At 37.4% G+C, this 16,180-nt stretch overlaps 1 protein-coding gene across 1 annotated transcript; it reads left to right on the plus strand.

The window, feature by feature from the left end:
* Nucleotides 1–7,545: 7,545 nt before the first annotated feature.
* LOC148295790 (uncharacterized) lies at nucleotides 7,546–13,995 on the plus strand. The gene is made up of 3 exons (XM_088250590.1): nucleotides 7,546–7,927; nucleotides 8,030–8,179; nucleotides 13,970–13,995. The coding sequence occupies exons 1-3, from the start codon at nucleotides 7,546–7,548 to the stop codon at nucleotides 13,993–13,995; spliced, it is 558 nt and encodes a 185-aa protein (XP_088106716.1).
* The last annotated feature ends 2,185 nt before the right edge of the window (nucleotides 13,996–16,180 follow it).

The following is a 16,180-nucleotide window of genomic DNA, read 5'->3' on the forward strand; positions in this document are numbered from 1 at the left end:
AGTTTCGTATCAACGTACGCTATCTAACCAACCCCTTTTCCCAGCTCAAAAACCCAAGGAATTTTTGCTAGAACAACTGGAAGTTCCGACCGCCATTTTCGTCGAGTGAGGTACCCATGCTTTGCGTACTCTAGAGGAAGAGCCCTCTCAGGATTGAGCAACGTTGGACTTTTTGTGAGTGGACATTTGTCTGTTAAGTGTACTTTGTTTTTCAAATATGGAATTGCTTGCATAAATGTGATTTGATTGGAAATTGATTTATTTTGGGTTAATGAGGTTATGGGATTTTATTATCGAGCTAGTCTCTGCTTTTACAATGTGATATTGTTACTTGGATACTGTTACATGGATATTATTACTTGGATACCGATACTTTACTCGCACGGGCCGATGTAGGATTCTGGCGTATGGGCGGTACTGATACTTGGATACTGGTTATTGGTTACTTTACCACACTAGTTGATGTAGGATTCTAGCATGTGGGCCCACATGTTTGATGTAAGATGCCATCATGTGGGTTGAGATCTGGGCACCCTTGGCGGGGTGTGCGTTAGGCCGTTGATGGGCAGTTTGCATGCGTAGGACTTGGTTTTTAGTTTGGTCGCACGGGCGATGTAGGATTCTGACTTGTGTGCTGTGGAGCGGTAGTCCCCCGATTGGACAGCTTATCCCTAGTCGCATAGTAGAAAGTTGAAACCATGTGGGCTTGTCAAATGATCCTGCGGTTGGATTGTTTCCCCTGTACATGATAATGATGTGTTGAGTTTGGGTGTGAGTATTTGTATATCTATATATGTTTATGTATACGAGTATATTTGTGGAGATACTTTCCAAGTTAAGATTTCTTGAGCATGTGCATTGAGACTACTCTGCACATGACCATTTGAAACAAAGTTCGGAATTGAGATTGGATATTTGGAAATTACTGGCATATTATATTTTGTGTTAATGAGATATTTTGGTGGGTTTAAATTTACAGTTTTATAATAAGGATTAAATAAACAAGTTTATATTTTTTTCCAAGAAATTAGAGAAGTATTAATTATATGGTTTTCCTTATGATATGAACTTACTGAAGTGAATTATTTTCAATTATCGGATGGTAAATATGTACGTATACAAAAGAACTTTGTTGCATAGTGTTTTGATAGTTATTTCCTAAAACGGAGGGGGTTATTTATGTTGAATATAAATTATGTTTAACGTTTTGTTTTCGTCCACTCACATTTTCTGTTTTGCGGCCCCAGGTTCTAGATATCTGAGGTTGAGACCACCACACTACTACAAAAAGTGAAAAAGATGACCAGAAAAAGATGACGGTAGAACAAAAAATCGTCGTTGTGTTTAGAAAGACGACGGTAACAGAAAATCGTCGTGGATAAGTAACTTAAACACCTAAAAAATGGAGGTCCTCTTGAATATTTTTTAAAAACGACGCACCCCAATAAAAAAGCGTCGTCTTATTAAAATGGTTTTCTTCAGAGTTAAATTCTGATTGAAAACAACGATAGCAGGTATGAAGCCACCGACGTAGAAAGTAAAGATGACGGCTAAAAAAGCTGCCGTGTTAACTCCTACATAAACACGACCATATGTTCTTAGTCAGTGTCGTATAATATTATGGAATCCACGTCGGTATATTACAAAACAACGATGTGTTAAATCAATGTACCATGACGCGGAAGATATATTTATCGACTTATTATTTGGGAGTGTACAACAACGGTACCTACAACACTACTGTCTTATAGAGTAGTAGAGAACAACGACAACAGAAGAGTAGATAATGATGTCTAAATTAGAATATCCACGTCATATTTATAAAATATCAAGATGTAATAACCACGTCGGTTTGTTCAATTAGAGACGTATAATATTTATTTACCATGTCTGGAATTTAAAATTACCGTCGTATTTATTCAATTTATACGTTTGCCTTCGCTGTAAACCGCCGTCTTAATTTTTATTGCTTTTTAAGGTTTTTTTTTTTTTTTTGTATTTTGGTAGCCTACGACGGTAGATCAACAAAATGACAAGAACTGAGAAAAATCACGGCGGTTTATATAGAAAACCATCGTCACATGAAAATTAAAATGAGATCCCAAGAGGAATGAAATCTTACCATTGAGATCTTTGGATCCTGATCATAATCGAACCACCAAAGTGAGATAGACAATATTTTAAATACATAAAATCCAAAACGAAACTAGAACTGAACTGACGACGGCAAACTTTGAGAAAGGCAATGTTTTGAAAGTTAATGATGTGTGCTTTTTGGTGTCTTTGAGATACACCAAAACGCATACATCATTAACATCCAAATTATTGCCCCTAACCACGTCGGTTTGTTCAATTAGCGACGTATAATATTTATTTACCACGTCCTGAAGTTCAAATTACTGTCGTATTTATTCGATTTATACATCTGCCATCTCTGTAAACCGCCGTCTTAATTTTTTTTACGCTCCAACACTTTGCTAATATCTTTCTTAATATCTTTTGAAGTACTATAAGACATTTCAAACCTTCATTAAAGAGAAAAGAAAAATCAATTAGATAAAAATTAAACAACTAAACAAGGAAATAAGGAAATACAAATAAAGGAAACTGAGATTCAGGGCTTGGTTTTGCAGAAGGAAAATCATCAAACATACAGGACTGAGAACACTACCACGTATCTCTTATTTTTATTGCTTCCAAGAAAAATAACGACGGTTTTCAACCGTCGTCACATGGAAATTAAAATGAGATCCCAAGAGGTATGAAATCTTACCAGTGAGATCTTTGGATCCTGATCTTACCAAAGTGATGTCGGAAGGAGTCGTTGAAATGGTTTATAGTGGACACTTTAGCTTCTATCCATTTGAAATCTGAAATGTATAAGAAACTAAAGTGACTCTTCATATTTCAAATGGATAAGAAGCTAAAGTGTCCACATTTGTCTTTTAGATACACAAACGCGATCACACATCAACATCATGATGTGAGACAGAGCCAAGGGCAAGAAGAAGTTGGAACCCTAATTGAAAACTGAAAGTTAAAAAACACGTGAAAAAAATCATATTTATACAAATTATCTTCAATATCCATGTCGGTTCTATTACATGTAGCAACGTCAAATTGAAATAATAGACGTCGGTTGGTAATAATTGGAGCCCTATAAATATAAATAACCACGTCATTTTCGTAAACAAAGGCCAACGACTTTTAAAACCAACAACTTCGGTTATACATAAAATGATGCCGTGATAACATGTAATACCACTTCTTCCAAAGTAAACTTTTGTCGTGTATTTGCCTAGAGAATGACGTCGTTTTCGGAAAACCAAAAAAGTCGTTGACTTTTAATTAACCACAACGGTCTACTAAAACAAAGTTTCATTGAATTTAAGTAACCACGTTTGTTTCCTAAAAGGAATGGTCGTTGAATTTCGGAATACAACGACGGTTTAGATAAACAAGTGCCGTGATAACATATAATATCAGGGCATCAAAAGTAAACTTCTGTCGTGTAAAACTTAAATAACCACGTCGGTTTCGGAATTCCAAAATTCATTTGGCTTTATTAATAACCACGTCGGTTCCTACTTATTGTACGTCGTTATAACTACATACTAGGGCGGTTTTTAATAAAACCATCATGGTATTTAACTATGGGAAAGAACGAGTCTGGAAACAAGACTTCATCAAAATGATGAAATCTTTCACTGGTTTGATTAAATTCATTGGTCCATTACTCTCACGACGCATGAAGACGACAGTTCTCTCTTGTTTGCGACGTTAGAATTGACACACCACAACTGTAGTTAAATCCGACCTAATGCAAACTGCACGATGGTGGTTAATAACCGTCATGGTGTGACAATTAATACGTTGAAAACAAGATAAAACCGTCGTCTCATGGGAGAAAGAACTCTGCGTTTTTCCTGTATCACCTCTCAATAAGACGACGGTTGTCTTTTGCGTTGGACGTTTTAATGTGTAATCCACGTACGTCGGGTTTTAGACTTTATAACCGATGTGGTGTATAAATTAATACGTCATGAACGAGATAAAACCGTCGTCCTATTGTCATACCATGGTATGAGAGAACTGTTTAATAAGACGTCGGTGTTTTCTTGGTACCCTCGTGGTATTTTTTGTACAACGACGGTGTTGTTTTACAACCGTCTCCTAAATTTAATATCACGACCGTCTTTTGTCTGACATCTTTTATTTATTATTACACCGATCTGTCTAATTAACCATCGTTGTTTTTCTTGCAGATTAATTAAAAATGGTTTCGAAATCTCAAAGCAAGGAAGCTCAAGTGTCAAAAGGTCCTAGCAAGGACGTTGTTGCAGTTTCAAAGGCTCAAATGGATGAAGCCAAATCAGTTCAAAGCAAACCCGTGAAGAGGATGGGATTTTCTTCAACCTCTGAGAAAGACCCGAGCTCTGCCACATTTGTTGAGGAGCCAAAATCGACTCGCGGTATCAACACAATGAGCCGTGTTGTGAAGAGGAAAATTCAGAAGATTAAGCCTGTGGTTGAGTTCAATAAAAGGCCGACCACATGGGAAGGCTGCTGTTGAGATGTAGTCTTACATTGGTGTTTTGGCACGCACCAGAGTCCCACTTGTGGACAAGAAATGGACTCAATTGCCCAAGGACCTGAAGGAGCAGATTTGGGAAGCTGTTCAAATGGCTTATGTTGTTGGGGAAGGGTGCAAGAAGATGGTGCTGTTGTCTACCACCAAAAAATGGAAGGATTTGAAGTATACCTTAACTAGGTAGTATATTCTTCCATTCGTAAATGACAAGGAGAAGTTAAAAGAACCCCCTTAGCTTTATAAGTTCATAGAGAAATCGCAACGGGATGCCTTTGTAGCTTCAAGGTTATCCCCAGATTTTGAGGCTGGGCATTCTGGGCAGAAACAGAGAAGGGAAAAATGCATGTACAACCATAGGTTGTCTAGAAAAGGGTATGTTGGTTTGGAGGACTAATTGGAAAAAACCATGCCCGGTGAAGAAATCGATCGATCTCTGCTATGGAAGAAGGCAAGAGAAGATAAAACGGGAAACATCCCTAATCCAAAGGTTGCAGAGAAGGCAAAATTAATCGTAAGTCTCACTAACTCTGTTCTAAATTTGAAAAACATAGTGTTTTATTTTTGTATAGACGTCACATGTTTAAATAGTGAGAAATGCTTACCTTTTGCGTGCAATGAAAGTTTTCTCTCGGATTTTGGTGTTTCAGTTCAGAGACGAAGACGAAGAGGAGAGAAAGACGATGAGATACAGACACAGCGCTTTGAAAAGGAAAAATGAGAGAAGCTTGAAATTTTTTCTTGGGTTTGGAAATAGTGCAAGTGTAGGTCAAGTAGGCGAAAGTTTAAAATATTAACATACCGTTTCATAACATGATGCTATTAATAGAAACCCGCCTAGTATGTAACATTATACGGCGCTATAGGTTGTAACCGCCCTAGTACAATGGTTTCAACGACCCATAGTTTTCCGAAAATGCCGTGTTTATGTCTAATTACATGACGATTTTTTCTTCCAAAAAGATGTATCCCTTCTTTTTCAAATTTACACAACGACCTTATACTCAATAATAACGACGTTAAAGATCTTATAGAACGTCGTTTTAATTACACAAACCGACGTGTAACCTTTTATAATTACACAAGAAATTAGTTTTTCAAAAAAATGACAATGTCAGTTTTTTATATACCGTCGTTGTTAATTAGATTTATACGACCTCATTTTAGTGTTAACTGACGTCTATGTTTTCAGTTAGACGTTGCTAGTTTTAATAGAACCGACGTGGTAGAAAAGATTATTTTATAAATAGGGGTTTTTCAGGCGTTTTTTCGCTTTCATTTTTCAATTAGGGTTTCAACTTCTTCTTGCCCTTGTCTTTGTCACACCTCTCGCTACTTTTCAGATGTTGATGTGTGCGCGCGTTTGTGTATCTGAAAGACACAAACACGCACACATCATCAACTTCTAAAAAATTGTCTTTCTGAAAGCAAATGTCTTGGCTGCCGTCGTCAAATTTTAGAGGCAAGTTTTTTGGATTTTGATGTGTGTTCGCTTTTGTGTATTTGAAAGACACAAAAACGCACACATCTTCAACTTCTAAAAAATTGTATTTCTGAAAGCAAATGTCTTGGCTGCCGTCAGGCACGAACCTTAGTGTATTGGTAACTGGGCTATAGCCCAGGGGGCTTTTAACTTTTTACAGCCCAAATTATATTTTTAGCCCACCCAAGCCCACTCACACAGCAGCAATGTATCCCTTCACTTCACGAATTAGCTCTGGCACTAGGTGCACTTCAAAAGCAAAAAGACTAAGAAGAAAAAACAAGTTAACAACGAGCTGACCAGATATTTGGGTTGGGCTGCTACCAGGTTCTACTCCTCTCCTCTCCTCTCCTAAAGGTTTAACTAAAGGTTTATTTTTCTAATTTTATTGTTTGTCTTTGTCTTCTGTTCTGTGTTGTTGATGATGTTGTTTGCTTTGGTTGGCTGTTTTGGTTGTCTTGTTCTGGTTGTTTTGCTGCTTCGTTGGCATGTTTTGGTTGTTTGCCCTATTTGCTCCTGGTTGTTTGCTTCTTTGTTGTTTTCTTCATATTCTTTTCTTCCCCCAATTTGTTGTAATTGAAATTTGGGGATTTCGTTGGGGATTATATGAATGATGAATTATTAATCAGGGATTAGGTGAATTAATTAATTGCTAACATGTTGTCTTCTATATATTCTTTAATAGGTTATATATTTAAAATGCTTGGTCAACATCAAAATCCTAAGAGATTAAAGACTCTTCGGGATTTTTTTAAGAGGAATGTTAATGAATCGTCAACTAGCATGCCTCGTCCATCTCCTCCAATTTGTGAGGAACAACCTCATTTAGAACCTCAGAGAGTTGAGTCTGAAAATGTAATAGTCGATTCTCAAAGACAAGAATTTGATACTAATTCTCTTGAGCGTGATCCGGGATTACGTCCTCAAATTGACACATTTCTACCCAATGAACGTGATAATGTTCGAAGAGCATATATTATGTTAGGTCCATGTCAACCAAAATTAGATGAATATCCATCACACTTCGAAGGGAATCAAATGCGTCGATTTAATGGTAGTTGGTATAAGCAATTCCCTTGGCTTGAGTATTCGGTTCATTATGATAAAGCATTTTGCTTTCCATGCTTTCTTTTTAATATTGATCGCTCACATAAGGCATTCACTCAAGATGGGTTTAGAAGTTGGAAACGAATTGGTGGAAAAGATTGTGTTTTCCATACTCATGTAGGCATTATAAATTCACCACATCATTTTGCTATGCAAAAGTGGATGGATTTAAAAAAACCCGAGTCACCATATTGACAAAGTAGTTCAACCCCCACATGAAGTTACAAAAAATCGGTTGAGGCTTACGACCACAATAGAGGGCATTAGATATCTAGCAAATCAAGGAATGGCTTTTAGAGGCGACGATGAATCTTGTGACTCATTTAATTGTGGTAATTTCATTGAGTTGATAAAAGCTTTTGCAAGAATGAACGAAGAAGTTGAAAAAGTTGTGTTAAAGAATGCTCCCTTCAATGCCCAATATATTTCACATAAGATACAAAAGGAGATCCTAAATATCTTTGCTAACAAAGTGAGGAAGATGATACGCGATGAAATTGGGGAAGATGGGAATTTTTGTATTCTCATTGATGAAGCACTTGACGACTCTAAGAAGGAACAAATGGCTATTATCCTAAGGTTTGTGGGTCGTGATGGGCATATTCGAGAAAGGTTTTTTGATATTGTGAGTGTTCATGACACTAACTCCTTAACTCTTAAAACTGATATTTGTAAAGTGCTTGGTAAGCATAGTCTTTTAGTGAGTAATATGCGTGATCAAGGATATGATGGTGCTAGCAATATGCGTGGTCAATGGAGTGGCTTACAAGCATTATTTCTTAATGATTGTCCATATGCATATTATATACATTGCTTTGCTCATCGCCTCCAATTAGCTTTAAATGTTGCAGCTAAAGAGATAGGACTTGTTTGGAGATTTTTTTCAATGTTAAATAATATTGTGAACTTTGTTTGTGCTTCTGCCGAACGCCATTCTGAGTTAAAATTAAGTCGTCAAGATGAAATTGAAGACTTACTGGCAGCTGGAAGACTTGGAACAGGTAAAGGGGCTAACCAAATTCGTTGTTTGCAACGACCTGGAAGTACTCGTTGGGGCTCACATTTTAGATCTATTAGGAGTTTGATTGATTTATTTGGTGCCACCAAGACACTTCTTAATGATATCAGTCATCATGGTCCTACCTCACAATTTCGTGGGGAAGCAGAAGGTATGAAAATTTCTATGTTATCTTTTGACTTTGCTTTTGCCTTGAATTTGTTGGACAAAACAATGAGATTCACTGATTTTCTTTGTCAAGAACTTCAAAGAAAATCTCAAAACATTGTGAGTGCTTTGAATTTGGTTGCAAGTACAAAAATGGAGCTTGTTGAATTGAGAAATAATGGTTGGGATGATTTTATACATAGTGTGCAATCATTTTGTGAAACACATGACATTTGTATGCCTGATATGGGTGCCCATCATACAATGGGCACTCGTCGTTCTTGTCAACAAAAGGATTGCATAACATTTGAGCATTATTATCATATTGATGTATTTAATGAGGTAATAGATTATCAATTGGGGGAGTTAAATACTCAATTTCCAGATGGAACTGTGGAACTCCTTTGTCTTAGCTCAGCATTGGATCCTTGTGATGCTTTCAAGCGATTTAACATTGGTGATATATGCACTCTTGCTGAAAAATTTTATCCTCAAGATTTCAGTACAACTGAGTTGCAAGCTTTACATCAACAATTGGGATTTTATAAGATTGATATGGGTCGCATTCCAGCCTTCAAGAATCTTGATTCCATTCCTATATTACTTCAATGCTTAAGTGAAACAGGATTAGCACAAACATATTACTTAATTGATAGATTGATTCGTTTGGTGCTAACTCTTCCAGTTTCTACAGCAACAACAAAAGGGGCATTTTCATGTATGAGACTTATCAAAAATCGACTTCGAAGCAAGATAGGTGATGAGTTTCTTTCTGATTGTATGTTACTACACATTGAGAAAGAATTTACTGATAATATAGATAATGAATCAATAATTAGTGATTTTAACTCTATCAAGACTCGAAGGGTGCAACTTATATAATGTTGGTTGTATTTGCATTGCATGTTTATTTCTTCTTGTCTTTTTTGTTTTAGTTTACTAGTTTCTATCTATGTACTAGATGCATTTTGAGGGGTAAGGCTCAAGATGTCCCCCCCTACTAGGTGTAATGTTTTGGTTATCAATAAAATTCACTCGTACCGTCGAGTTTTCTTTGTTCTTATTAGGTTTTGTACGTAAGGTAAATGTAGCCCGCCTCAATTCGGAATCCCGCGTCCATCCCTGGCTACCGTTGTCAAATTTTGGAGGCAAATTTTTTGGATGTTGATGTGTTTGTGCCTTTGTGTATCTCAAAGACACAAAGACACACACATCATCAATGTCTAAAATATTGCCTTTGTGTGTTGGTTCGATTATGATGCGGAACAGAGTTCATTTTGGTAAGACCTCACTTTAATTTGATTGTGACGACGGTTTTCTATATAAACCGCCTTGGGTTTTCACAAATCTTGTCATACTGTTGATCTACTGCCGTAGGAAACAAAATCCAACAAATAATTCTTAAAAAGCAATAAAAATTAAGACGACGGTTTATAGATAATGATAGACGTATAAAGTTAATTAATACGACGGTATTTTAAACTCCACGAAGTGGTAAAAAAAAAATTATACGTTGTTGATTGAACAAACCGTCGTGGTTAGTACAACTTATGCGGACAGTAGAGTTATAGATACCGTCGTAGTACACTGTAAATAAAAAAGTCGATAAATTTATCTTTACCTTCGTGGTAAATTGATTTAATATGGCAAATTTTTTGTAATATAACGACGTCGATTCTTTTGAAATTATGCGTCGCTGACTAAGAAAATTTGGTCGTTTTTATTTATGAGTTAACACGGCGGCTGATTTTGTAAATCGTCGTCTTTACTTTCTACAGCGGTGACTTCATAGCTGCAATCGTTGTTTTTAGGTTCAGATTTTAACTCGAAATAAAACCTTTTTAATAAGACGACGCTTTTTTAATTTGGTGCGTCGTTTTAAAAAAAATATCCATGCAGATCCCGGTTTTGTAGGTGTTTAAGTTATCTATCTACGACGGTTTTCTATTACCGTCGTCTTTTAAAACACAACGACGATTTTTTGATCTACCATTGTTGTTTTCTGGTCGTCTTTTGCACTTTTTGTAGTAGTGAGTAGTGTTTCATTGCTGGTATTTTCACTTTTTTATATATATGATTTAATAGTGTGTGAGATGGATAAGTCATGGATGCATGCGGATAGAAGGTCGACGGCAGATGAGTTAGGGGTGGAAGGATTTTTGAATTTTGCTGTAGAAAATCATGAAAATACAACTCATATTCGTTGTCCATGTGTTAAATGTGGGAATATTCGATTGTTTGGGGTTGGAATTATAAGGGAACACTTATACTTTAATGAAATTGACCAAAGCTATAAGATTTGGACATGGCACGGAGAACCTTGGGAATGGACTACTAATGCTAGTAGAAATGTGGAAGAAGATGAGAAAAGTAGGTTCATTTTTGTTTCTGAAGAATTAGGGATGGATGATAATGATTTAGGCGATATTGGATATGATCCTTATGAGTTTGCCAATGTGATTGGGGATGGAGATCAACCCTTGTACCCTGGTTGCAGTAAGTACACGAAGTTGTCGGCTTTGGTGAAGTTATATAATTTGAAAGCAAAATATGGGATGAGTGATGTTTGTTTTACAAAATTATTGATACTTCAAGGAGAATTGCTTCCAGAAGGAAATACACTACCTTCCTCTATGTACGAGGCAAAAAAGACTTTGTTTGCTTTAGGGATGAGTTATGAGAAAATCCATGCATGTCCCAATGACTGCATTTTGTATAGGAAGGAGTATGAAGATTCAACTAATTGTCCTACTTGTGGTATCTCAAGGTGGAAGGAAAGCAAAGATGAGTTCTTGAAAGAGGGTGTGCCAGCAAAGGTGGTGTGGTATTTTCCTCCAATTCCAAGGTTTAAAAGGATGTTTCAATCACATGAGACAGCTAAGAGTTTGACTTGGCATGCTGCAAGAAAATCAGTTGACGGTCATATGTCTCATCCAGCAGATTCCCCGTCTTGGAAACTTGTTGATGATAAATGGCCCAAGTTTGGTAAAGAGACGAGAAACTTGAGATTGGCTCTCCCATCTGATGGATTTAATCCCCACAGTTCTTTAAGTAGCAGATACCGTTGTTGGCCAGTTATCTTAGTTACATATAATCTCCCAACATGGCTATGCATGAAGCCGAAGTTCATGATGTTGACCTTATTCATTTCCGGTCCTAAACAGCCCGGAAATGATATAGACGTCTACTTAGAGCCTTTGATTGATGATTTAAAATCTCTGTGGGATGGGATTAGAGGAGTGTATGATGCACACATAGGAGAATACTTTACACTCAGAGGTGTATTACTGTGGAAAATTAATGATTTTCCTGTCTATGGGAACCTATCTGGTTGTCTCGTTAAATGATATAAAGCTTGTCCAATATGCAGCGATGATACACTTAGTCACAGGTTGAAAAATGGCCACAAAATTTGTTACATTGGGCATAGAAAATGGTTACCAATCAATCATCCATATAGGAGGCAATGTGCAACTTTTAATGGGAAACCTGAAAATATGGCATGCCTCCCGAGCCATTAACTGGAGAAGAAGTGCTGCATATGGTTGAAGATATTAGGGTTATTGAACATGGGGGTCAAAACTGATTTGCAACCCGAGTATGGAGAAAGACGTACTCGCTTACCTCCAGGGCCTTGGAATTTGTCAAGAGCAGAGAAGAGAGCAGTTTGCAATTCTTTCTATGGTATGAAGGTCCCTGAAGGTTATTCTTCAAATATAAAAAATCTTGTATCTTTAAAAGATTCAAAACTTCTTGGCCTTAAATCTCATGATTGTCATACCTTGATGCAACAATTGCTCCCTATGACATTTCGTTCTGTTTTGGAGAAGCTTGCAAGGTATGCAATAACTCAATTGTGCTTCTTTTTCAATGCTATATGTGCAAAGACGGTAGATGTTTCCAAGCTAGATAAGTTGGAAGAAGATGTAGTAGTTACTTTGTGTTTGCTTGAGAAGTACTTTCCCCCTTCATTCTTTGATATCACGGTTCATCTAGTAGTACATCTTGTCAGAGAAGTTCATCTATGTGGGCCAGTATATTTTAGATGAATGTATCAGTTTGAAAGATATATGAAAGTGCTAAAGGGGTATGTTCAGAATCATGCTCGTCCCGAAGGTTGCATTGCTGAGCGGTATATAGCTGAAGAAGTTGTAGAGTTTTGTACTGAGCATTTATCTAATGTTAGTACAGTTGGAGTGCCTTCAAGCCATAAGATGGGAGTTTCAAAGCCATTATTAGGTTGCACAGTGAGCTTAGTTGATCTAGACTTTCTGAACCAGACACATCTATATGTCTTGGAGAATACGGAGGAAGTCCTACCTTATATCGAGTACGTATGAGTTTAATTTTTCATATGTAGCCATTTTAAATATTATTATTCCTTATGTTTATCTTATATACAAGGGACCGTAATGCTTCTTTTTTTTTTTTGTCAATTGTAGGGAACATATGATCCACATCAAGACCACTAATCCAAAATTTAGAAAGAGAACAAAGTGGCTATACAAGATAAGCACAATAGCACTTTCATTCAATGGCTATGCTTTAAGGTATATATGTTATTGAATGACATATTGAACTTTTAATTTTCTTTCTTTCTATATGTTAGATTGAATTAAGATATATTATTAATTTGCAGGTTCAAAGTGAACTTAATGGAGAAGAGAATAATGGCGTATCAAAAAATTTGAGGTGGCTAGCAGCTGGTCCAAGCATGGCAGTGCCATCATATAAGAGCTATCTTATTAATGGTGTTAAATTTAACACCAAGGCACAAGATGATGTGCGAACTGTCCAAAATAGTAGAGTTTTTTACTTGCACATACTATGCAAGTTGCTAGTGCCAAGGATAAAAACCCTATTATCTTCAATATGGGTTTTTATGGGGTTATTCAAGAAATTTGGGACCTTGACTACCAAAAGTTTAGAATCCCCAGTCTTCAGGTGTGATTGGATAGATAACACTTCGGGCCTTGTAGTCGACGATCTTGGATTTACCCTTGTAGATCTGAGTAAAATTGGACATAGAAACGACCAATTTGTTATGGCTTCTCAAGTCAAACAAGTATTTTATGTTTACGACCCAATGCATTGTGGTTGGTCGGTAGTGTTATCAATGCCTAATAGAGAATATAATGATGTTATTGGTGATGATGTGCTAGGTGATATTAGAATTGAGTGTGAGCCATTTACTAGAGGGATACCAAATGTTGACACATTTGATGACCAAGTGGATGAGTTTGGGAGTGAGAATATTAGAGATGGGTGTGAAGATTTGTGCCTAATAAATCTTGGCCAAGGAAACTGGCCGAAGGAGACTAACCGGAGGAACTTTCTCTCTGCCCTAGAAACTACCCGCGGCCAAAAGTTATGAGTCATTGCTCGCTCTTTTTTTTCGAAACAAAAGTAAGTTGGCATGGCAAGGTCATGACGGCCTCGGTAATACTGGCCGAGGACAAGCTACTCTGCAACACAGCAAAGATAGGGAAACTAAGCGGTGTCGCCACTTAGCATCATGGTCCCACGCTTCATTTAATGAAGTAATGCCTCTGATCACAGCAGAAAGCCCCTGATCCACGTAGGAGCATTTAATGAGCCAAGAAAGAGGGGACGTGATTGAAGTTAGATATGGCGAGTAAAATCAGGGGTTAGGTGCGAAAACCCCACGATTTTGTAAGGCTAAGCCACCAACCATCAGATCAGGGCATTAAATGCTCCTCCAAGGCCCGAGATGCAGAGCCCACCACCAGGGCGGTGGCCGGGGTTTATGGGTGTCACACCACCATGCTTCACATTCCCAAATGCCGACTCGACTGCCCACTAGCTGATCAGTTCATAATTGTATATCATTTTGTACCCCTCTAGCTTATGATTTGGTTATGTTATTGACTTAAACTTGTTCTTTTAATCCCTTTTCTGTTTATCATTCAGTTCATTGGGCCTTAGGTAGCAATGGTGGCTTTGGATAGGAAAAGATGCAAAATGGTGCAAAAACGAGCAGACTGAGTTAGCAATTTGTTTCGGCCTTAACTTCCTCCTCCCAACTTGTATTGGCCCAATTAATATGTGATTGGAAAGAAGAGATTCTGAAATGCAAGATGGACTGCTAAAACGTATCAATTGATGAAGTCAAGCCCAATCCGTGGGCCCATCAAAATGCACACCATACATTCTAGTCTATTTCCGGCAATCAAATTGCAAGGCCCAAAATGTACACTTGTACTATTCAGATGGGAATTCATTCTTCATACAAGTTGTTCCGATGGGTGTCTATTATGACATATCCAAATTTGAGCCCCATTGGATACATATTGAAACCTCAGGCCTTCCTACACCAAGCCTGGTTCAGAAGAATCTTTTATTTCCAGCAACCAAAAGAAAACCCACATGGGTTGGCAGCAAAAGGCAGCCACAATTGAACACCCTTGAACACCCATGTGAAGAAAGCTTGAGGTGCAACAAAAGAAGTATGGGATGGGGTTGATTCCAACCACACTAACATAGACAAGATGAAGTGGGAGTTATGGGTTGTATTAAAAGAGGAATGGTGGTGTTGGATTTCAGCATGATGTTCCTCCCTCTTAGCCCTATAAATAGAGAAGTCTTCAAGCTACAAAATTCACTTCAGCCATCCTCCACACTTACATCATTCCATCAACACATCTAGAAATCATCCTCATACACTTCCATCAACCCCCATACACTCTAGCAAGCAACCCAATACTCTAAACTGCCCCAAATCACCAAAACACCTCTAGAAAACCTCCCTTCCATTTCCCTACAAATTTCCTCTTTCTCAACCATCACCACTCACCCAAACTCATCCCAAATCACCTACTGGTTGTCATACATCATTCTAGACGTGGGGAAGCTCTTGGAGAAGCATTAGACGTGGAGAAGCACTTGAAGAAGTCTTGGACACCACAAGAACTTCAGAAAAGGGGTTTTTCTATTCTTATTGCATTCCTTATGTTTTCTCATTTCTATCTGAGTTTATTTTTCATTATGAGCAGCTAATTTCATAACTAGGGCTTCGATGTAATCTAACATGAATATTCTGGGTTTACAAGTTTGAAGTTTGGAGTTTCAAGTTTGATTCATGATTCATGTTTTAATTTATTATGCTTATCAGTTAATATGTTTGTTTGAATGATTGATCACCATTAGAACTTGTATGTTAGCTATCTTGGTTTGAATTAAGAGTAGACACCATGCTTTAATTCGAATTGAACTGTGAATAGGAAGAGTATGTATGGACATTCGACAATAGGGATTAGATACATGCTTGGTTGTTTAAAATGTTCTTTTATGCTTAATGGGTTCCTAATGCTTAATTTTAGGTTAGACAACAAATGATCAAATTAGGGAATTAGGAACACAAGGTTAGAACCAAACACCATGACCTAATCATACTTTAGCTAGAATCAATCTTTGAATGTGGATTAGACTTGTTACTTGACTCCTTATAACCCAGAATTGAATTGTTATGGTGATTCGAATGCCCTAGTCTCCAAATCTGTTTTCCATCTCTTAAAACCACTCTTTGTTACATTTGTTTACTTGTTTTTGTTTGCAATTTCATTTTGCTTATTTTGTTCAACAATCACAACCACTCTTGCTTTAAATTCTGTTTTAGACATAACCTCTTACTTTCTTGAATTTGGTAATCTAAGTACATAACTAGTTTTAACTTCTCAGTCTTTGTGGGTACGACCTGTCTGCCGCGCAAATCTCACGGCCTGGGTTTCCGGGCCGAGGGGACGTGCGTTGACACGCGGTTTCCTGCTTTTGGGTGCGGTGCGTTTATGCGCGGGCGTGACAGCACGGGCTACCGTGC

This window comes from Prunus avium, chromosome 3, assembly GCF_965620075.1.
Source record: "Prunus avium chromosome 3, drPruAviu1.hap1.1, whole genome shotgun sequence".
In the NCBI taxonomy this organism is placed as follows: Eukaryota; Viridiplantae; Streptophyta; class Magnoliopsida; order Rosales; family Rosaceae; genus Prunus; species Prunus avium.